The following is a 24,104-nucleotide window of genomic DNA, read 5'->3' on the forward strand; positions in this document are numbered from 1 at the left end:
TTAGGAGAAAAAGTTATATTTTACTCCAGTTCTCAAATTAAACTAGTTATTAGAGCAACTATTTTTTTGTTTGTATTTTGAAATTGTCTAGATCCATTTTACAATGTTGTCACACAGGCATAAAGCATTTTACTACCTGAAAATTGTAGTTTGCATACAATACTGACTTTACCAAATAACCTTATGAGCAAACCTCATATCTAAAGAGTAACTAGAGGGGCTGGGATTGTAGCTCAGTCATGAAGCCCTTGCCTAGCATGTGTGAGGCACTGGGTTCCATCCTAGGCATCAATAAATAAATAAATTAATTAATTAATTAATTAAAAAAAGATTGGCTATAAATTAATATAGTTTAATCTGAAGCTTACGGACATAGCCTTCTTCAGAGTATACATCTTATCTTGACTTGTATTTTGCTCCGAAAAACAGAAAAATATTACAAGTGGTGGGTTTTGTTTTGTTAATAGAGTGCAATTTATTTCAAATAACATTTTTTGGACACTGTAGGCCAGGAGTTGGGCCCATTTTAAGTAGGCTGGATTTTTATAAAGCAAAACCTCTGACTTATATGATTCAAATATGGTGAGAATTCCATTTTCTCTCATTTTACTACTTGGCATCGAGTAGATGAGAGAAAAGCTGAAGCTCTGGGATAACCTTTTATTTTCTCCTTGGCAGTTCTGGAAGAATCAGAGGAAAACTCATGAAATGTCTGTGATTTCCGATGAGATCTGGACAAAATATATTCTTTCTGGCCCATAAAATTTTCATCATCTTTCCCCAAATTTCCTACTGATTTATTAGTAATATGTCAAGTATCAGTAGTAATAACATTGTTAATTCATTTAAAACTTTAATTTTTTTTTTAGAATCTGTATCTTTTATGTAGGTGCTGGGCCTCTAATCTGGTACTTATTTACTTGGCTATATAGGAGCTACATGCTATTAACCACTGCAACAAGCCTGGTGCTCATGAATCTTTATGAACCAGGGACCATGCTGGAAATTTTCAGGATTAGGGGTCAGTCCCATTATTATGTACAACTATTACGCACCAATTTAAAAAATGTGGAAAGAAAAAGAAAAAAAAAAGAGTAGGTGACTGACCTATAGCAAGCATGACAGAGATGGCATGTGGGACTGTTGTCAGTGTCCCTTAGTCAAATTGTCTACACACAATCACTGGCTTCCTTGAAGAACCCCATTCCCCCCATCTAGGTTCCCTCTCCCCAGACACTTGGAAGAATTGTCTTTGGCAAGAGTCAGATGCACTGGCTTCCTCCTGCTCTGGTACAGAGAGTTTGCAATAGCACAATGTTCCTCAGGTTCTATGGAGCACCATTCTGTCTGAGTGATAAAAAACAACTGGAACCTGATAAAATTACTTTTTGTGTTTATCTTGGTTCTATATGTCACAGAAAACAATGCATGTGTCATTTTAAACACTGTTATTTAAAAACACTCTTTCTCTACTTCCTTTCTTTTTCTGTTGTTTCTAATTCTTGTTTCTTGGTTATTTGCTCTTCAAGGAGAAGGAAGCAATAGGTTAAAAACTAACTAGAAAATATGGGAGAAGGAAAGAGAACTCACTAGAGTAGGTTGCAAGCCTGGAGTGCCAGAGTAGAAATTGTTTGCTTAGGGCTGGTGTATAGCTCAGAGGCAGGGCATGTGCTTAGCATGCTGGATCTGATCTCTAGCACTGCAGTAAAAATAACAATAACTGCTTGGCATAGTAATATATAGCAGTAACTATAGGGCAGTAAGTGAGTAGTTCTAGCAATGTATTTCCTAGCTCTGGAGACCAGTGTTCCTTCCTCCTATCACTCGCTCAGCTCTAGTGCCTGCCTATGAATGTTGCTCTGAAGGTTAAGGAAATACAAACATTGTCATGAACCGAGTTGTCTCCCCTCAACATTCATGTTAAAATCCTGATTCTTGGTACCTCAGAATATGTCTCCTTATTTGGACACAGGGCTGTTGCAAGTGTAATTAGTTAAGATGAGGTAATGAGTAGGGTGGGCCTGTAATACCGTATGAATGGTGTCTTCATAAAAAAGGGAAATTTGGAGATTGTCACATATGCAGAGAGAATGCCACGTGAAGACTGAAGTTATGCTTCCACAAGCCAAGGGACTACCAGAAGCTAAGAGAAAGGTCTGGAAACAATACTTCCCTAGTGCCTTCAGAGGGAGTATGGCCCTACTTTCAACCTTGATCTTGGGTTTCTGGCATCCAGAACTATGAGGCAATGGATTTCTGATGTTTTTTCTGTGTGATAGTCACCCTAGCAAACAAATATACAGTGTCTATGCTAATTCTGACCAGTGTCCTTGGAAGGGTGCTGGTTTGGTGGAGCTAAGAAGTGTGTACTATCCAATCCAAACATCCAGAATGAAACCTGTGTACATCTATAACAGACATATACATATAAGGACATAAATAAAGTCACTGCAACAACCTCTGAACAATTCTATAACAATAATGCTATTGAACCTACTTTCTATGGTTCTTAATACAAATGATAAAACCTGCAGTCACTGTTGGATTTCTTCAATGTCAAAGGATATTAATCTCAAAATAAAAGGGTAATCCCAATAGGTGAGCATTCCAGGCCACCTCATTCTGTAATTCAGCTCAGTCAACATTTATTAGCCTGATCAAGTTTCAAGGAATTTGAAGCAAAAAAAGCATCAGACACAATTGTGTCCTTAAGTAGCTTGTTACTTGTAGCTAATAAGGAAGGCAAAATCCTGGGAAAATCTTTCATTAATTAACCTATAGGGGACTCCATCCATTTATACTCTGGACTGTTCAACTCTTAGTGTCAGGTGATGGAAACTCTATTCAAGCTGGCTAAAACAAACACAAAAGTAAGACATTGGATAATTCAAAGATGAAAGTACATTGTCAGTGCATTAATTGGGGTTCTCCGGAGAAACAGAATCCATGAGGGGTGATATTTTAAGGAATTCACTTGTGCTTACGAGGGCAACTTACAGAGTGGGCCAGCAGGCTGGAAATTCAGATTAACAGTTGATGTTACAGTCTTGAGTCCAAATTATGCAGGGCATTAGGCTCAACCAAGGTTCTATATTGTACTCTGTAGTACTCTGAGAAACTTCAGTCTTTGCACTTAAGGCCTTCAACTGATTAAATGAGGGCCTCCCACATTATGGAGAGTAATCTGCTTTACCCAAAGTCTACAGACAAATGTAATCATTTGTAAAAACAAACAATAAAAAAAAGAAACAAAAAGACCCCCAAAACCCACAACAACAGGTAGACTGGTGTTTCTGAAACATGGAATTAATCATGACAGGGAGAGTGGAATCCAAGGAGTAACATAAAATCATCAGGAAGTTACCTCTCCTCATCTTTACTACTTCTTTGCTATAGGCTTTGATTGACTTGTCTTCCAAATGTTTCCATTCCTGAACCAATCACTTTGGGTAAGGGAATGCAGTTTTCTGGCTGTGCAGAAAATAAAGAAATAGGCTGTGGTGTTACAGAAGAAAGGCTGTGGGTAGCTGAAATCAAGGACCTTTCATCAGATGGATCCCACCGACCAGAGGGTAAGGCAGAGGGAAATGCAGTTTTCAAGGGAACTGAAATATTTTGTGCAAAAGCAGTCCTTGGGTACTTAAAGGTAGGAAGGATAAGAGATAAAGGAAAGAATATCAGGAAAGTCCTATATACTCCTGCTGCAGGAGGCAGCTGGGACATCAATAATCACCAGAGACCACTTGTAACGAATAGGATTAAACTCATTACACTTAAACTACCACTGAATCTCATGAAATTTTCCTTTGAGGAAAATTTAGTTTTTTTCATTGATTTAAAGTAAGTAATCTCTGTTCTTCTGAGCACAGAATTGCTTTTAATTAGAAATGCATGACATTTAAAATTATTTAAATATAAATATTTTTACACCAAAGGGTATGGAATGTGGGGTGTGGGATGAAGGGATGGAAGCAATGAAATTTTTCCTGTGCAAAAACCCTGCTGGAAAAATATTTTCCCTTAGTCATCGTTCTGAAAATCATCCCTCTCAGGGATGCTTGTTATTTAAAATTAAAAGGAATTGGCATTTGGAGATTTTGAATAATTTATCTGGACTTGTTTCAGTGATTACATAATGGCTGCAAATAGGTCAAGACTCCAGTCATTCTGGGGAATTTGTAAATATACTTGTTTATGTGGACATCACCTCCCTCACCCTCATTTTCTATATGCACCCCTTAGCCACCTCCAAGTCTCCCACACTGGAAGCACACTTAGGGCCGGGCTACTTTTATTCATCTCACTCCCTGGCATCTTGGTGGTGTGTGGCATCTTGCATACAGTGCTTTTCTGTGTGTTGAATTGCACTAATGTCTGGGAAGCTCTGGCATTTTGGAAGGTTCTGAAACTCTCAGAGAACAAAGTTCCTGGGTTGGTTCTAGGATGGTTCTGAAATTCTCAGAGAACAATACTCATTTAGAACAAAGTCAACATAACAACAGTTTCAAAAATTTCTAGATGTATAGCTGCCAACAATGGCATCTTACAACAAACATCGTACAACAAACATCTTACATGTAGTTAATGTCAGTCAAATATTGGAAACCCACTCAAAGCCAAAACTGAAGTGCTTTCTGTATACTCATTCTTCACTTTTGTTTTAAACCTCTCTCTCTCTCTCTCTCTCTCTCTCTCTCTTTCTTTGTAGTTGTAGATGGACAGAATGCCTTTATTTAATCTACTTTTATGTGGTGCTAAGGATTGAACCCAGCGCCTCACACATGCTAGGCAAGCACTCTACCACTGAGCAACAGCTCTAGTGCTTAACATCTAATTTTAAACAACTCTCCCAACTGTTTATCCAATTTCAACATTCAAATCTCCCCTACTGTTTTGATTCCTTCATCTTTTCAAAATAGGAAAGGACATCATTTTAATCATTATAATTTAATCAACTGGTTATTAGTTAGGAATTAATGAATTTCATTGACCTTTTGCTCTAAAGTGAAAGGATATGTTACACCTGCAAGGAAATCCAGGTATGAATAAGCTGAGAGGGATGGTCCTTCTGCCCATTGTCCTCCCTTCTCCTCTGGAAGGGGTTGGAAAAGAGCATGTATAGGGTTAGTGTGAAGACCAGCGCGAACACCATAGGGATTTTACTCCTTTGAGAGTGATGATGGTATGAAATGAATATGGTGTATGGTTTCATTCCTACCTGCAAAGCATTTACTTCTAGAACATAAAAAATCCCTTTAGGAATGGTCATTCCACTTTGCCTTAAGCCAAGCACTTTGAGGAAATAGTCTTTCCCCTTGTTTCTTTTCCTCTTTTAAACACAGGTCATTGTCCCTTCCTTATCCTCCTCTAAGTCAATTATTTCTGACCCTGTGCTTAAACAACAAAAACTACAAAATGCCAACTTAGCCCAGCAGTGCTCAGAGCTTGCATACACTATTGCTGATCTGAACACAACCCCCAGTTAATATTGTTTCTATTTTGTGTGTGAGATTCAGAAAGGATTGGTCCTATCCTCAAGTGTTCACAGAATTAAGTGGCAGTTGGGGAGCTTTGGTCTCTTGAGTTCCAAAGCCATGTCCACTATACCACTTTGCCTCCCAGATGTATGGCATCTTGGATCACGTCATCATGCCTACTATATGATTTCTGCTCTAGTTAAATGTCCCTGGTACTTTACATTCTATGTGATAGGGGAGAGGAGGGGATGTGGGGATAGGAAAGATAGTAGAACGAAATAGACATTATTATTTATGTATATATGCATGACCACTATGATTTGACTGTATGTATACTCAGAAAAATGAGAAATTATATCCCATCTATGTATGATATATCAAAGTGCATAAATGTATTCGATTTTCATGTATAACTAATTAAATAACAACAGATAAAAAATAAAGTAAAATAAGAACAACAACTGAATGTTAACCTACTTCTATGTTCTTAGTTTTGTTAATTCAATCAAGTTGCCTAGTTGTTTAAACTAGAAACCTGGGATTCTTGGTTATATATAATAATATTTAGATAATTATAATTAATAGTCTTAAAATAATCATTACAACTTGGTGAGCAATTGAGAAAAGGGAGTGAAAAAAAGTGAGAAAAATCAAGATTCCCAGGTTTCCACGATGTCAGGTTAGGGAGACAACAGAATAACATATTGTTGATTTTTTTTAATGAATGCCTGACTGCCAGATAACATTAAAGCACTTCTGGGAGGCGAAGTGATGCAGTGGACATAGAATCTTTGGAGACCTGAATGAGAGAACAAAGAGAACTCGTACAAAAGGGAAACTGAAAATCCAGGGAAAGATCTCTCTCTCTCTTTTCCCCTCTCCTGCCTCTCTTCCCCCATTGCTATGGCTTCAGTGTGTCCCTGAAAATTCATGTATTGAAACTTAATCCCCAGTGCAATATTGTTGACAGGGTGGACCTTTCAGGAGTGATTTGGTCATGAGGGCTCTGCCTTTTTGAACAGATTAATGCTGTTTTCCTAAGAATGGGCTCCTGATAAAAGGAAAAATTCCCTCTTCCTCCTCCTCCTCCCCCTCCACCACCACCTGCTAATGCTCTTGCCTTTTCACCTTAAGCCATTGGATGATGTAGGAAGAAGGCCCTACCAGATACATGACCCTCAACCCTGGACTTCCCAACTTTCAGAACTATTAGAAATAAATCTCCATTCTTTATAAATTATTCAGTCTTAGGGATTCTGTTATAGAAGCACAAAACAGACTAAGATATCTGCCACGATAATCCTGACTCAATGGCTAGTTTTTAACCTACTAGTTATACTTTTGCAACTGCTAAACTTTACATTTTCACTTTCCACGTGATCTTCTATTCATTCACCAAGTTCAAACGCCAGTTCTATTGTGAAACCCTCCCTGGTTTCTCTGGAAAACTGAGTTTCTTTGTATTTCATAATTCTTAACACATACGTTGATTATAAGAATACATACCATTGGGATGGTGATATAGCTCAGTGGTAGAGTACATACAAGGCCTTAGGTTCAACACCCAGAACTGCAAGAAAAAATAAATATACCATTGTACGTGGCATATCTGTTGATAGTGTACCTCTCATCCCCACTAGAGTGAGAACTTTGTTGGCAAAGATCTTGTGTCGTTTGTGTGTGGCATTAAGGTCTTGCACTGTTTCTGGAAACCACAGAACTTCAATAAATATTGTTGGGTTGAATTTAGTTGAATTTATCTGAGGAATGAATTTCATAGTGCCCACCTTCCAGTCTGTGTTTGTGATTTAAATAACTACTCAATTAATCTGAAGGCTGAGCAAAATAGGGAAAATGTTAAAGTTTGTCTTTTCTGTCTGTGGCTCTCCTTCTTTCCTATCAATAACAAGAGCCCCTCACCTCCTTTTAGATTCCTACTGATCTCTAACATATTTGCTCTGTCCCTTTCCCCATATTAGGAACCATCACTTATATCCCCAAAGAAATTCCCAGCTCTGCTGCACACTAGCTGGGATCCCAGACAGGTTCTTTACCTGACTGAATATTTTCTCTTCTAATATGGAGCTAATACTATCTGCTCCTAGGGTTGCTGTGGAGATTCAATAAGAAACTCCAAGTAAAGCACTAACACAATCCATGAAACATAATAATGGTTCAGTGAATGGTTTATAAAAACCGCCTTGTTTATACAGGCATGCTAATTCTTCCCAAAGCATTTTCTTTAAAAATACTATTTAATTGTGAATGAATGGTCTCTTATTAAAGAAATCTGTTAGATAAATATCTATTAACAATTTTCTTGGTGCCTGGCTCCTACCTTGTACTAGGAAAGCAGGTAAGCAGACTCACTCGCTGCCCTGTGAGGTATGCAGATCCCCACAAAGTTCCCAGGATGGGGGCTGCCACGTGAAATGTTTCCAGAGTTCAGAACAGAGGCACACATGAGGATGCCGAGGGAAAGTTTTCCAAGAAGGGGTCCACTAGGGTGGCATCAATCTGAGGAAGGCGGTCTCGTCAGAGGAAACATGAACAAAGGGATAGAAGTCAGATAGGGTTTGACAGGAGAGAAGTGGTTCAGTTATAGTTTGTCTGTGTGTAGGAGAAAGGAGTCAGAAAGATGAGTCTAGAAAGATAAGCAGGTGGCCAAATCCTCAGGGCAATAATAGCAAGTGAGCAGGGAAGCTATGGCCTGTATTCTTCTAGCCCAGTAAATCTTAACTGTGTTTATATATTGGTATCACCAGCAGCTTTTAAAAGTACCAAGGCTTAGAGACAATCACATATGAATCACTATGGTGTAGTCAAGGCATACTCAAAAAAAAAAAAAAGCTTCCAAAGTAGTTCTAATATACAGCTAATAATGACAACTGCTATAATTAAACCCCTGAAGTCCTACTAACCCAGATTTGGCTGCAAAGGTATTTAGTGTAATCATGGACCTTTAGAATTACAAGGAAACTGAAAGCACATGTGGTCCTAGGTGCTATTTTTTTTTTTTTTTTTTGCTGTTGGTGATTAAACTCAGGGGCACTCTACTATTTTTTTTAATTGATTATTTAAAGCATTACATAGCTCATGATATATCATCTTTCATACATTTGACTCAAATTGTGTTTTGAACTCCCATTTTCACCCCAAATACAGATTGCAGAATCACATCTGTTACATATTCACATTTTTACATAATGCCATATTAGTGACTGTTGTATTCTGCTACCTTTCCTATCCCCTACTATCCCCCCTCCCCTCCCCTCCCCTCCCATCTTCCCTCTCTACCTCCCCTGCTGTTGTTCAATTCTCTCCCTTTTTTTCCCACCCCCTTGCCCCTCATAACCTCTTATAATTCTATGTATCATTGAAGGTCTCCTACTATTTCCATGTGCTTTCCCTTCTCTCTCCATTTCTCTTCCCCCATTCGTCTTTGTTTACTGTAGTCTTTTCCTCATGCTCTTCCTTCCTGTTCTGTTCTTAGTTGTTCTCTTTATATCAAAGCAGACATTTGGCATTTGTTTTTTAGGGCTTGTCTAGCTTCGCTTAGCATAATCTGCTCTAATGCCATCCATTTCCCTGCAAATTCTATGATTTTGTCATTTCTTAGTGCTGCATAATACTCCATTGTGTATAGATGCCACATTTTTTTTATCCATTCATCTATTGAGGGGCATCTAGATTGGTTCCACAGTCTAGCTATTGTGAATTGTGCCGCTATAATCATTGATGCAGCCGTATCCCTATAGAGCGCTTTTTTAAGGTCCTCAGGGAATAGTCCGAGAAGTGCGATAGCTGGGTCAAATGGTGGATCCATTCCCAGCTTTCCCAGGAATCTCCATACTGCTTTCCAAATTGGCCTCACCATTTTGCAGCCCCACCAGCAGTGTACAAGTGTACCCTTTTCCCCACATCCCCGCCAACACTTATTGTTGTTTGACTTCATAATGGCTGCCAATCTTACTGGAGTGAGATGGTATCTTAGGGTGGTTTTGATTTGCATTTCTCTGATTGCTAGAGATGGTGAGCATTTTTTCATGTACTTGTTGATTGATTGTACGTCCTCCTCTGAGAAGTGTCTGTTCAGGTCCTTGGCCCATTTGTTAATTTGGTTATTTGTTATCTTATTCTACTATTGAACTGCATCCCAATCCTTTTTATTTTATTTTGACACAGGGTCTTGCTAAATTCGCAGGCTGGCCTTGAACATCCTTTTCCCCTAGCCTCCCAAGAAGCTGGGATTACAGGTATGTACCCCACTCTTGTATTTTTTAGTTAAATAATTATTATTGAAGCAAAATATACAAAAACTTTTTGTTTTAACCATTTTTAAAAATACATTTTGTTAGTTGTAGGTGCACACAATACCTTTATTTTATTTTTATGTGAGGATCAAACCCAGTGCCTCACGCATGCCAGGCACTCTACCATTGAGCCACAGCTCCAGCGCTGTTTTAACCATTTTTAAGTGCACAGCTCAGAGGCATTAATTATACACACTGTTGTGCAACATCCATTTCCAGAAATTTCATTATCCCAAACCAAAGCCCTGTACCCACTGAACACTAATTCCCTATTCCTTCCTCCCCCAACCCCTTGCAAATACCATTCCAATTCATGCCTCTATGAATTTGACTTATCTAGGTTCCTCATACAAGTAGAATCACACAGTATTTGCCTTTTGTGATTGGTTATTTCACTTAGCCTAATGCCCTCAATGTTCATCCATGTTGTAGGATGTGTCAGAATTTCCTTCCTTTCTAAGGCTGAATAATATTCCATTGTATGTACATACCACATGTTGTTTACCCCTCATCTATTGATGGTATTTGAGCTGTTCCCATCTTTTGGCTACAGTGAATTATTTTGTTGTAAAATTGGTGCACAGATATCTGAGTCCCTGTTTAAATTATTTGGAGAATATGCTCAGAAGTGAAATTGCTGTGTTATACACTAATTGTATTCTGTTTGTGGACCAGATGTGCTTTCAGTTTCCTTGTAATTCTAAAGGTCCATGATTACACTGAGTACCTTTGCAGGCAAATCTGGGTTAGTGGGACTTCATGGGTTTAATTATAGCAGTTGTCAATATTAGCTGTATATTAGACTTACTTTGGAAGCTTTTTTGGTTTCCACAGTAGCAGTACCATTTACATTCTTATCAGCAATGCATAAGAGTTCCAATTTCTGGGCTGGGGATGTGGCTCAAGCGGTGGCGCGCTCGCCTGGCATGCGTGCGGCCCGGGTTCGATCCTCAGCACCACATACCAACAAAGATGTTGTGTCCGCCAAGAACTAAAAAATAAATATTAAAAATTCTCTCTCTCTCTCTCTCCTCTCTCACTCTCTCTTAAAAAAATATTAAAAAAAAAAAGAGTTCCAATTTCTCTACATCTTCACCAACATTTATTTTCTGGCCATCCCAATGGGAATGAAGTGGCATCTCTTGTGATTTTGAATTGCATTTCCCTAATAATTAGTGATGTTAGCATTTTCTATGGGTTTACTGGCATCTGTATATCTTATTTGGACAAATGTCTATTTAAACCCTTTGCCCATGTTTTGATCTTTTTGACCACTGAGATGTAGAAGTTCTTTATATATTCTGGATTTTAATCCCTTATTAGATATATGGCTTGTAAATATTTTCTTCCATTCCACAGGTTGCCTTTTCACTCTGCTGATAATGTCCTTTGATGTGTGAAGGTTTACCTTTTGAAGCCCAATACATCTATTTTTCATTTGCTGCTGTGCTCATGTTCTGTTTTATAGACATGCACACTCAGTCCCACAGGATGGGGCCCCAGGAGGCAAACTCCGGAATGGAGGCTGGTATACAGGTCGTAGGGAGTACCCCTGGCTTCACCACCTGTCGAAGGGAAGGGAAGAAAGCATAGATAGAGGGAGGAGCTAGGCTCAAAGAAAGCCTCAGCTGACTCCACAGTGAACTCTGAAGATGAGGTGGATTTTCAGAGATGTCTCTTGTTGGAGTGAAGGAGCTGGTCTTTATATTTGACTAGTCATTGGATATAAGATGCTACAAGAAAGAGGGTGGTCAAGGGCCAGGCAGTTCAGTTCTCCTGAACCCAGACAATTTTTATTTTAATTTTGATTTTTTAGTTGTAATTGGACACAATACCTTCATTTTATTTATTTATTTTTATGTAGTGCTGAGGATCGAACCCAGGGCCTCACCCGTGCTAGTCGGGTGCTCTACTGCTGAGCCACAACCCCAGCCCCAGACAATTCCTAAGACTGACAGCTGAGTGCTGTAACTGGAGAGAATAACGTTTTCATTCCTGGAGCGGGTCTTGGTGATCTTTGCAACTATTACAGTTACAAAGAGGTCTCCTGCATAACAGGAAAATAAACCAAGTGTTTTCTCCTGCTATACTCTCAACACAGAACACTTCAGGTCATCAAAATGTATATGGGTTTTTTCCCACATTGACCAATTCTCTAACACCAACTGGGAGTCCTATAATTTAACTCTATTCTGGCACTAACCAAAGTTAGTGTGGATTCTACAGGTCAAGGGCTCAGTTCCACAAGACTTTCCTCAATTTCAGATGCCAATCACAAGCTCAGATTCCAATCTTGCCTCTGACTAACCAGCTATAAATTAGAAGTTCCAGAAACTCCCTCCTCAGGTTTGATCATTTGCTAGAATGCCTCACAGAACACAGGGAAATTTGTTTACAAGTTTAGAAGTTTATTATTTGTTATGTTTAACAGTTTATTATCAAGTATGTTACAAAAGATACAGATGAAAAGCCATTTGGAAGAAATGACTAGGGCAGTATGGAGAAGGGGCACGGACTTTCCATTCCCGTTTTGAGTTCTGCCACCCTCTTAGCACTTCCTAGCAACCTGGACCTCTCCAAACCCTCTTTGGGTTTTTGTGGAGGCTTCATTACATTGTCATGATTGATTAAACCATTGTCCCTCAGTGATTAACTCAACCTTCAGCCCCAAACCTCTCCCCTCTTTGAGGGTCAGGGGGTGGGGATGAAAGTTTCAACCCTCTAATCACACTGTTGGTTCCCCAGGTAACCAGCCCCCATTTAGAGTGTATCCAGGAACTCCTAGTCATCAGTTATTTCATGAGCAAACAAAAAGACACTTATTGCTTAGGAAATTCCAAGGGGGTTCGGAGCTGTGTGCTAGGAAACAGGGCAGGGCGAACACACAGACTAGTTGTATATTTCTTATTGTTTCACATCTCCTCTTGCTTGTTTGCTCTTGTAGAGAGGGCATGTCATTGGTACTCCAATACAATTTACAGAGGAATCTAAATTATAGGAATCCCACTTCCCTTGTCACCTTCCCTTTGCCATTTCTGTTCTTTTTCTTTCCCATCTACAACATTGTAATGTTACTGTTGCCCTTCTGTTGATGTCTGCAATTTTATTTTATGCCCCAGGATTCCTGCCATGTTAAGCCTTTCCTTGCCTAAGTCATAAGTAGCAGGAATGGGGACGAAAATGCAGCTGGCTCAAATCTTCAAGAATGAATGAGATGAGGGAAGAGCAGAGACATGTTGGGATAAAATACTTAGATACAGAAATCCCCAACTCAAGGGCATGGGCTCAGGTACTGAGGAGAAGAAATTGAATCACATAGATGACTAAAAAGTTATGGGGGAAAAAAGGATAATAATGCTATTGTTTGGATGTGGTCTGTCTCCCAGCAGTTCATGTGTTGGAGCCTTGGTCCTCTGTGTGGTGGTAGAGAGGAGGGAGGATTTTAAGCTGTTGAGCTTAGTAGTGGAATATCACTGAGGCAACTCTCCTCTGAAGAGATTAAAGCAGTTCTCAGGGTACCCTTTGGTAAGTTTGAACAGTTGCTTAAAATTAACCAGACTGGCTGTGCTCCCTCTTTTGGCTTCCTGTCTTGCCTGATTACCTTTTACTCTTGCTAGTGCTCCTGCCATTATGATACCCTCTTCCAAGATGATGTAGCTAGGGGCCCTCACCAGAATTGGTGCTGTGCTCTTTGGATTTTCAGCCTCTAAAACTGTGAGTTAAATAAACTTCTTTTCTTTTTAAATACCCAGCGTATAGTATAGTATTTTGTTATGGTAACAGAAAACATACTAATATAGATGGTTAAAAGGTACTTGGCATCAGGAACATAAACTGACCTTGGTTTTAAATGTTCAAGAAATGACAAAATGAAAAGAAAAAAAATAAGTGTAATATTCATGTCTAATTACCATGCAGTATAATAATTCAGTATGTAATAAAATGTGTTAAAACTTAACTGGTTAAAACCATTTAAATTCTCTCTTGAGTTGATTGGAACAATATACTCTTACATAATAAATAATGAGCTGCATAAATTGTGGCTCACATAACATGGAGCTCTTAACACAACCCCACAATATCAGCGGAAATGATCACTGCAGTGTATCCTCTTCAATAGAAGGAAACTATTTTTGGATACCTCTTGCTTCCCCTTAGAGCTCACAGATACAGAATCCATGTGCTGAGTTCTTGACCCTAAACCCTAAGACTAGTTTTTGATAAAAATTTCTTGTTAGTCAGGTGTGGTGGTCCATACTTATAATCTCAGCTATTTAGAAGGCTGAATGAAGAGGACCTCAAGTTTGAGGCCAACCTGAGAAATTTAGCTAGACCCTCTTGCCAAATAAAAAATAAAAAGAGCTGGAGGTGTTGATCAGTGGTAGAGTGTTTGCCTAGCATGAGGAGGACCTGGGTTTAATCCCCAGTACCTCAAAAGAAAAAGCAAAATCTTACTGATAATCTTAATGGTATACTATAACTATATTTTGTTATATGTGTTCCTAAAATATCGAATTTTTAATTTTCCTAACATGTTGAAATTATTGCATTTATGGACACTTCTATTCCTACCTTAGGTAACCCACTACTCCTCAGTTTTAATTAAAGTCCATTACCCAAGGGTCTTCCCAAGGCCTTTATGTCAGTCATCTGAAGTCAGGCTCTATTTGGAGCCTGAGTAATCTTCCCCCGCCCCCCCCCCCCCCGAGAAAAATTCCTGAGAAAGTATCTTCTGTTTCGAAATGGTTCAGGACAATCCAGATGGAAGAACAAAAGATGAATTTTATATTCTTCATTTCCCTCTCTAGTCCATGGTTTTAAGGACATTAGAATTTCCTTCAACCTCCATGCTACCATATCCCACTCCCTTTCCTGCCTCAAATTAAATCAGATTTTCTATCAGAGAGATTGGGAAGATTCACTGAACTAAATAAGCAGTTCACCTGCACAGACTTTCCATTTGACCCCTATGTTATTTCTGGGTGTCATTTTCATTTCTCATGTGGACCCTGTTTATACACTCTACATCCTCACATGTTTCTCTGGGGAAATTTACTCAGAATAAACCCACAAACGCAAATTTCCTCAAAAATAACTTAATAAGAAACAAGTCTTGACATTTCCTTTGGGTTACAGCCTCATTTTTCTCAGGACACCCATGTGAGAACTGAAATGACTTTTTGGTTGCAGTAAAGTCTTCTTTATTCTCCTCTCCTTGATCATTGCTATTAAGTATTTAGCCTACGTTTTTATGGTTCAATCTTGGAAATGGCTTTTAGAGTTTCGTGATTATTTCCTTAATTGTTTCCATTTTTCATCTTTTACATGACATTAGCTACTGCCCATTCTTTAAACTGCCCAAAAATTAGGACCTGACTTGTATTACCAAATAGTAAAATGGAAAGTTCCTCTCCTAGGATTCTTAACTGGTCACAGGAGAAACCCTGAGGATATGCTGTCTCACCACAGAGCCAGCTCAGAAGCCCAAGACCTGAGCAAGTTCTCTACTTTGTTTACAACTTATCAGTGTGAAATCTCATCAAGGCTTAGTAAAAATCATCCTGCCTTTTGATTGTTTTGCTTCATTGTTTAGCATAAGACAAGTTACAAATCAAGTCTCCTCTCCCTTTGCTTTCAGTTCTTCCTTTATGCCAAGTGTTCCAAGCAGCTCCTCAGCTCTTATCCTCTGTTTCTAGTGGTTCCTGGACTCTCCAGGCCAGGATGAACAATATATCTCTATGAGGGAGATATTGACATCAATCAGTGATCAATGGTACTTGATGAAAATCACCCAAAGACCTGACAAAGTATAGCATTGTTTGTCAGTGTATCCCAATTCTTCCTGTTTTCCTATCCCTTCTCTCCTCCCTTCTACCAGTCATTAGTAGTTAGGAATAGATTATATCATTTTGGGGCAAAGGAGATAATTCCTAATTATCTAACTTCACCTTACTGTGTTATTGGGTTACAGTTTCACCTGAAATGGAGGAAGATCCTTTGTTCTTCTAAAGTTCCTTTTTTCCCCTGAAAATTCTTGCCTGAAATATTAGAGTTGGGGGAATGAAAGTAAACCAAAAATAATTTTTTTTCTATCACAAGTAGTAAATCTAGTTTTCAAGTCAAAGAGGGGAACTATTAAGACTCACAGCAACCCATTTATTATTTGGCTTTAAAAATCACGAGATGTTTTTTTAAAAGATTTTTAAAAACATTATAGTTTGCTTTTCATATTGTGATTGCCATACACAAATAATGCAAGACTGAGTCAAACCTGGGGTGTGTGCAGGGTCAGTTCCAGAAAACAGGGGACATGTAGTGTTTTTATTCTGCCATCTAAGGGAGAGATTCATGGGGCAGCCAAGGGCAGTAATTATTGATCCCTAGCCTTTACATAAAGCTAAAAGCAAAGTGCTAGAAGTTGAGAGTGGGAGATGAATACAGTCCATTGGGGAAAATGGCAAGCTACCAGGCAACAACAAGTTAGTAAACAGTCACCAACGCCATTCAGTTAACTCTACCATGCTGTGTTTTCCTTGGCTGGGACTTTTTTTTTTTTTTTTTTACCTGGGTGGCCAGTCTTCATTGGCTTTTGGGTCTCAGCTTCTTAAAGGTACCACTTAGCATCCGGCAGTATATTGGTGCATTTAATCATCATCAAATCAGTAATTCTTTTTCAAGAATGCCGACCAAATCCTAATATGCCAATTCTTCTGGGAACTAAATTGTTGGTTGGATTTGATAAATGTCTTTTCCTTTTAGAAGTTTGTTAAGGTACTTTTTCTGGAGTTGACACCTTTCCTGACTTCCTGCAGCTTATTTTACATAACACCCATGGCATATGTATGATAGAAATTCATGCAAAAATGTACTGCATCCTACAAGCATAAGGATAGAATGGTAAGAAGCTATTATATTTACCCACCACAATTGACTGTTTGCTTTCATATGGGTAGCAATTAGGGAAAATACTTGGGAGAGAGGAAAAGAGAGAAAAAAGAGCTTCTTCTGTAACATCCAGTCTTTTCTGGGGGTGGGGGGAAAAGAGTACCCACACCTGTGTTTAGTGGGCAATGTTTCCAACCTTATTATAAATAATGGAAAGGACATGAAGTCCTAAAAGAACTTTCACAAGTCATTCATTTTGACACTACAGCCCTGTCCACCAAAGCTATTTCAAGAGAAATACTCAGGGGAACTTCCTGAACTGATAAAGTTCATCTACAAAAACCGAAAACTAACATCATACACAATGGTGAAAGACTGGATTTTCCTCCTTATCAAGAAAAAAAAAAACAGAGAGGTCACTTCTTGCCTCTTCTAGTCAATACTGTACTGGAGATCTGGATACTCAGGCAATAGAAAAAATAAAAGCATCCACACTAGTGAGGAAAAAAATAAAACTGTCTTTATTTGTAGCTTATATTGTCTTTTATATAGAGAAAACACTAAATAATCTATTTAAAAAACTACTGGGAACAACTAAATTTAGAAAGTTTGCAGGACACAAGAGCAATATACAAATATCAATATAGATATATTTATACTTTAGCAATGAACAATGTGAAAATGAAAGGTAAAATCTTTCATTTAAAATAGCATCAAAAAGGGGTTTGAGGATTTAGCTCACTGGCAGAGCACTTGCCTAGCATGTGGAAGGCCCTGAGTTCGGTCCTTAGCCCTGGGAGAAAAATAATAGCATCAAAAAGAATAAAATAGTAATAAATTTAACAAAATAAATGCTTCCATTCATACACTGAGACTACAAAACACCATTGAAAAAAAATAAAGATCAAAATAAATGAAAACAGGGATACAAGTTTAGCTCAACATACGAAAATCAATAAATATAATTCATCACATCAATAGACTTAAAAGAATCATATGATTATATCAATTGATGCAGAGAAAGCATTTGACAAAATATAGCACCCTTTCATGTTCAAACTACTAGAAAAACTAGGTACAGTAGGAACATACCTTAACATTGTAAAAGTTATTTATGCTAAACCCAAGGCCAACATCATTCTACATGGAGAAAAATTGGAAGCATTCCCTCTAAAAACTGGAACAAGACAGGGATGCCTTCTTTCACCACTTCTATTCAACATACCCCTTGAAACTCTAGCCAGAGTAATTAGACAAAAGAAATTAAAGGGATACAAATAGGAAAAGAAGAATTCAAACTATCATTATTTGCTGATGATATGATTCTATACTTAGAGGATCTAAAAAGTTCCCCCAGAAAACTTCCAGAATTAAAAAATGAATTCAGCAAAGTAGCAGGATATAAAACCAATACCCATAAATCAAATGAATTTCTATACATCAGTGATAAATCCTCTGAAAGAGAAATTAGGAAAACTACCTCATTCACAATAGCCTCAAACAAACAAACAAACAAACAAATGGAATCAATTTAACAAAAGAAGTGAAAGACCTCTATGATGAAAACTACAGAACACTAAAGAAAGAAATTGAACAAGCAATCCCTCTCCTCTGTCTATTCCCAAAGGACTTAAAAAGAGCATACTACAGGGACACAGCCATATCAATGTTTATAGCAGCATAATTCACAATAGCTAAACTGTGGAACCAACCTAGATGCCCTTCAATAGATGAATGGATAAAAAAATATGGCATATATACACAATGGAATACTACTCAACAATAAAAGAGAATAAAATCATGGCATTTTCAGGTAAATGGATGGAGTTAGAGAAGATAATGCTAAGTGAAGATAGCCAATCCCAAAAAACCAAATGTCGAATGTTTTCTTTGATATAAGGAAGCTGATTCATAGTGGGATAGGGAGGGAGAGGATGGGAGGAATAGATGAACTCTAGATAGGGCAGAGGGGTTGGAGGGGAAGGGAGGGGGCATGGGGTAATTAATGATGGTTGAATGTTATGATCATTATTATCCAAAGTACATGTATGGGGACACAAATTGGTGTGAATATACTATGTATATAACCAGAGATATGAAAAATTGAGCTCTATATATGTAATAAGAATTGTAATACATTCTGCTATTATATATAAATAATAAATAAATAAATATAAAAAGGAAAGAAATTGAAGAAGACCTTAGAAGATGGAAATATCTCCCATGTTCTTGGATAGGCAAAATTAATACTCCCCAAATGGTCATACTACCCAAAGTGCTATACAGATTCAATGTGATTCCAATTAAAATCCCAAAGTCATTCCTTATAGAAACAGAAAAAGCTATCATAAATTTATTTGGAAGAATAAGAGACCCAGAATAGTCAAAGCAATCCTTAACAAGAAGAGAGAAGCAGGAGGCATCACAATACCAGGCCTTAAACTATACTACAAAACTATAGTAACAAAAACAGCATGGTATTAGCACTAAAATAGACATTAGACCAAAGGTACAGGATAGAAGACAGAGAAAAACCCACATAAATATAGTTATCTCATACTGGACAAAAGAGCCAAAAACATACATTAGAGAAAAGATAGTCTATTCAACAAATGGTACTGGGAAAACTGGAAAGCCATGCATATCCCTATCTCTCACCATGCACAAAACTCAACTCAAAGTGGATCAAGGACCTCGGAATTAGACCAGAGACCCTGGGTCTAATGGAGGAAAAGGTAGGCCCAAATCTATCACATTGGATTAGGTCCCAACTTCCTTAACAAGATTCCTAAATGACAAAAAATAAAATCAAGAATTAATAAATTAGATGAATTCAAACTAAAAAGCTTCTTCTCAGCAAAAGAAAAAATGAGGTGAAGAGAGAATCTACATTTTGGGAGCAAATTTTTGCCATGTGCATGTCAGATAGAATCTCCAGGATATTTAAAGAACTCAAAAACTTACCACCATAAAAACAAACAACCCAATCAATAAATGGGCTAAGGAGCTGAACAGACACTTCTCAGAAGAAGATATATAATCGATCAACAAATATATGAAAAAATATTCAATATCTCTAGTAATTAGATAAATGCAAATCTTACACCAGTTAGAATGGCAATTATCAAGAATACAAACAACAATAAGTGTTGGTGAGGATGTGGGGGAAACGGCACACTTATACCTTGCTGGTGGGACTACAAATTGGTACAACCACTCTGGAAAGCAGTATAAAGATTCCTCAGAAAACTTGAAATGGAACCACCACTTGACCCAGCTACTTCACTCTTCAGTCTATACTCAAAGGACTTAAAACAGCATACTATAGTAACACAGCCACATCAGTGTAATAGCTCAATTCATAATAGCTAAACTGTGGAAGCAACCTAGATGCCCTTTGAAAGATTAATGAATAAAGAAACTGTGGTAAATATACACAATGGAATATTACTCAGCATTAAAAGAAAATAAAATTATGACATTTGCAGGTAAATGGATGGAGATGGAGAATATTATGCTAAGTGAAGTAAGCCAATTCCCCAAAACTAAAGGCCGAATGTTCTGATAAGTGGATGCTGAACCATGATGGCAGGCAGGCCATGGGAAAAATGGAGGAACTTTGATTAGGTAAAGGAGAGAGAGAGGCAGGGAGAGGAGGGTTTATGGGGGCAGGAAAGACAGTGGAATGAAATGGACATTATTACCCTAGGTACTTGTATGACTGCATATATGGTGCAATGCTACATCGTGTACAACCAGAGAAATGAAAAGTTGTGCTGCAATTGTGTACAATGAATCAAAATACATTCTGCTGTCATATATACCTAATTAAAATAATTAATTAACTTAAAAAATAAAAATAAATGAAATGACACCCCATGTTTGTGGACTTGGAGATTTAAAATTGTTAAGATAGGAGTACTCTCCAGATCTATAGATGCAAATGCAATGCAATGCAATTCCAGCTTGATTTTTTATTAAAGTCACACTCCCCCCCCCCATTTTTAACAATTTATGATTTTTTTGAGAGACAAAGAGAGAGAGAGAGAACTTTTTAATATTTATTTTTTAGTTTTTGGTGGACACAACATCTTTATTTTTATGTGGTGCTGAGGTTCGAACCCAGCGCTCTGCGCATGCTAGGCAAGAGCACTACGCTTGAGCCACGTCCCTAGCCCCTCCAGCTTGATTTTTAAATAGGAATTTCAAAACTTCCTGCAAAGCTGCAATAATCGAGGCAATGTGGTAGTGGCATATGTAACAACATTTAGATCAATGGAATAGAATTGAGAATCCAGATACAAACCCCCATATTTGTGGCCAACTGATTTTCTACAAGGGAGCCAGTCAAGACAGTTCAAGGAGAAAGAGTGGTCTTAGCAAAGAGTTGCTGAGACAACTAGATATTTGCATGTAAAAGCAAGAAGCTTGATCCTGTTTATGTATCTTATATAGTAATTACACAAATCAAAGATCTAAATATAAGAGCTAAAATTATAAACCTCTTGGAAGAAAACGTTAGAGCAAATTTTTGTGGCCTTGGATTGGGTAATCATATGACACCAAAATGCAGGCAACAACAAAAATTGGATGCCATCAACATTAAAAAATTTTTGTGCTTCATTTCAAGAAAGTGAAAAGACAGAGCAAGGGTGAAGCTTAGAGACATAGGGCTTGCCTTGTACGCACAAGACCCTGGGTTCAATCCTCAGCACTGAAATGAAAAAGAAAATATTAAAAAAGTGAAAAAGACAAACTACAGAATGGATAAAATATTTGTAAATCAAGCATCCCTAAAAAGGAACTGCATGAGAATATGTAAAGAATTCCTAATAATTCAAATATGTGAAAGAGAAATGACTCAGATAAAAAATGGGCAAAAAACTTGAACAGACATTTCTTGCAAAAGGATACAAATGGATAATAATCACATGAAAAGATCCTCAGCATCATTAGTCATTAGAAAAATGCAAACCAAAACTCTTGAAATACTATGTCACATCCACTAGAATGGCTATCATCAAAAAGATGGATGATGACAAATGTTGACAAAGATGTGGAGAAATATAAACCCTCATTCCTTGTTGGTAAGAATGTACCAACTTGAGAAACAGTATGGCAGTTCCTTGAAAGGCTAAGAATTGAGTTATCATATAGTCTAGTAGTAGTAATTCTAGTTAAACATCCAGAAGAACTGAAAACCTGGTTACACACAACACTTGTTCACCAATGTTCACAGCAATATAATTCATGGTAATTAAAATGTGGAAACAATCCAAATGCTCACCAATTGATGAATAAACAAACACAGTGTGATATATCTATACAATAGGATATAATTCACTCATAAATGTTCTGAAATTAATGCTGATAGTTGTACAACTTTGTGAGGAAGCTAAAATCATTAAGTTGCACACTTTGAAAGGGTGAACTTCTTTGTGAATTATATCTCAATAAGTCATTATTTTAAAAAGTAAAAAAGAAGGAAGAAAAGAAAAAGTAACAGAGCCAACAGAAACTTATCTAGGATGGTTCAGGACACAATTGCCATAACTGGTTGTTTTAATGCTATCAGATATGCACAAATATGCAAATATTTATTTCTCATAGTTCCAGAACTATGAGAACTTTGAATCTTTTTGTGCCTTGATCTTGGACTTCGACTGAGAAGTCCAAGATCAAGGCACAAAAAGATTCAGTGTTTGGGGACCCACTTCCTAGTTGACACATTGCAGTCTTCTCTCTGTGTCCTTACACAGTGGAAATGGGTAAGAGAGCTCCTGGGGCCTCCTTTATAAGAGACTAATCCCATTCATAAAGGCTTTGCCCTCATGAGTTAATCATTTCCCAAAGATTTCACCACATTGGGGGTTTAGGATTTAACATATGCATCTAGGGGTGGGCACATGCAACCCATGGTAATGACATATCAAACTGATGATGGGTTCTCTTTAGTGCCAGGTTAACATCTTGGAAATATTCATTTAAAGTTAAAATGAATAATAAATGGAATAAAACACATATAAAATTAAGTGAACCCTGAGGAATGCCCTTTTATATTGCCATATTAATAGTGTCAAAAAAAGAAAGAAAAAAAAAAGAAAAAAAAGCTGTACCCGTAGGTGTATAATGATTTTGGGTAGTTAGGCAGCAACCCTCCTTTTGAATTGCTCACAATGCTTTACAGCATTTACTTCAGCGATTGTCACAACACCCTTGTGGGTGGCAGGCACTGTGCTAACAGTGAAGTACAACTGCAGGTCAGACAACTAAGGGACACACAGTTATCACAGGAGCCATGGAGAGCCCAGGTAGGCGTGAAACCCAGATGGTCCATCTAATAATGCCTCATCCACATCTGACCAAAATGGCTTCTTCTTGTACTGATAAACTCCCTAACAAATAATAGTTTTGAGTTTCCATTATTCTGGATTTTCCCAAGTGTGTCTGCCATATCTTAAACAGATGGTCAGTATCACACAATATGACTGTTTTTGATGGTAATAGGAATCACATGGCTTAACACTTCCTGAGAAAAACTATGTTAGATATTGAAAACTGAACCCCAGCTTTTGAAAAAGTTTTGATTTCCTGTTTCATTTCCAGAAAAGCACAGAAATACTGAAAGCCTATAAAAAGAATTTTGAAATAAATTAGTGTCTACATTTATTATGTCATACAGTTTGAGAATTTTAAAAGAAAGTATAAGACAAAAAAAAAACCACTATACTATTTCCTTCAGAGATCAAAAATCAGCCAAGAGCACAGACAGCTTCGTCTATACAATATGTGGGGCCTCAGTTCCTTCTATGTAAAATGAATGTTTGGACTAACCAATCTTGTAGACCCCATATATTATCTGCTTAATCTGGTGATTATGATATTTTCCCTGCTCCAGTTGGACAAGGACAAGCATTGCAGGGACAGTACTCATTTGTTTCATTTTAACCAGTATATTCCCCCTACTTAGCACAGTGCCTGGCACATAGCATGTGCTCAGAAATATTTTTCTGAATAAATGAATGTCATAATATTTTGTTTTATACGATTTTTTTCTTTGGCACACTCACAGCTCAAGTTAAATTTATCATAACAATCCCTCTCAGAAACATATTTGTTGGATTGGTAATGTGTATTTTTCCAGATTTTTAAATTCCTAATTTATTGACGGACCCTTCACAGAAAGATATTATGCTGGAAAGATTTCCAAACATCTCTGGTGAGGTAATTCTACACATGTTCACAGGTTTCTTAGCTAAATTTTAAATGTCTATTTATATCTGCTATACTTTTAGCATTTAACAAATAATAACAATATTACATCAACTCTTACTTCATTGTTTATCCTCTCGAAGTTTTTTTTCTTTTTTTCTTTCTTTCTTTTTCTTTTCTTTTTAACATCTTTCCTGATGCTATTACTCTCATCTCC

General features: G+C 37.5%; 1 protein-coding gene across 1 annotated transcript in view; it reads right to left on the bottom strand.

Annotated features, from left to right (window-relative positions):
• The window catches only part of NEMP2 (nuclear envelope integral membrane protein 2), a 124,383-nt gene that overhangs the window by 84,944 nt on the left and 15,335 nt on the right, over nt 1–24,104 (bottom strand). The window contains exon 2 of the mRNA XM_081261521.1: nt 6,984–7,047. Within this exon, the coding sequence (XP_081117647.1) occupies nt 6,984–7,020 (37 nt within the window). The 5' untranslated portion in view covers nt 7,021–7,047. The remainder of the gene's footprint in view (nt 1–6,983; nt 7,048–24,104) is intronic.

This window comes from Spermophilus citellus (genome assembly GCF_964194105.1).
Source record: "Spermophilus citellus genome assembly, chromosome: 11".
Taxonomy (NCBI): domain Eukaryota; kingdom Metazoa; phylum Chordata; class Mammalia; order Rodentia; family Sciuridae; genus Spermophilus; species Spermophilus citellus.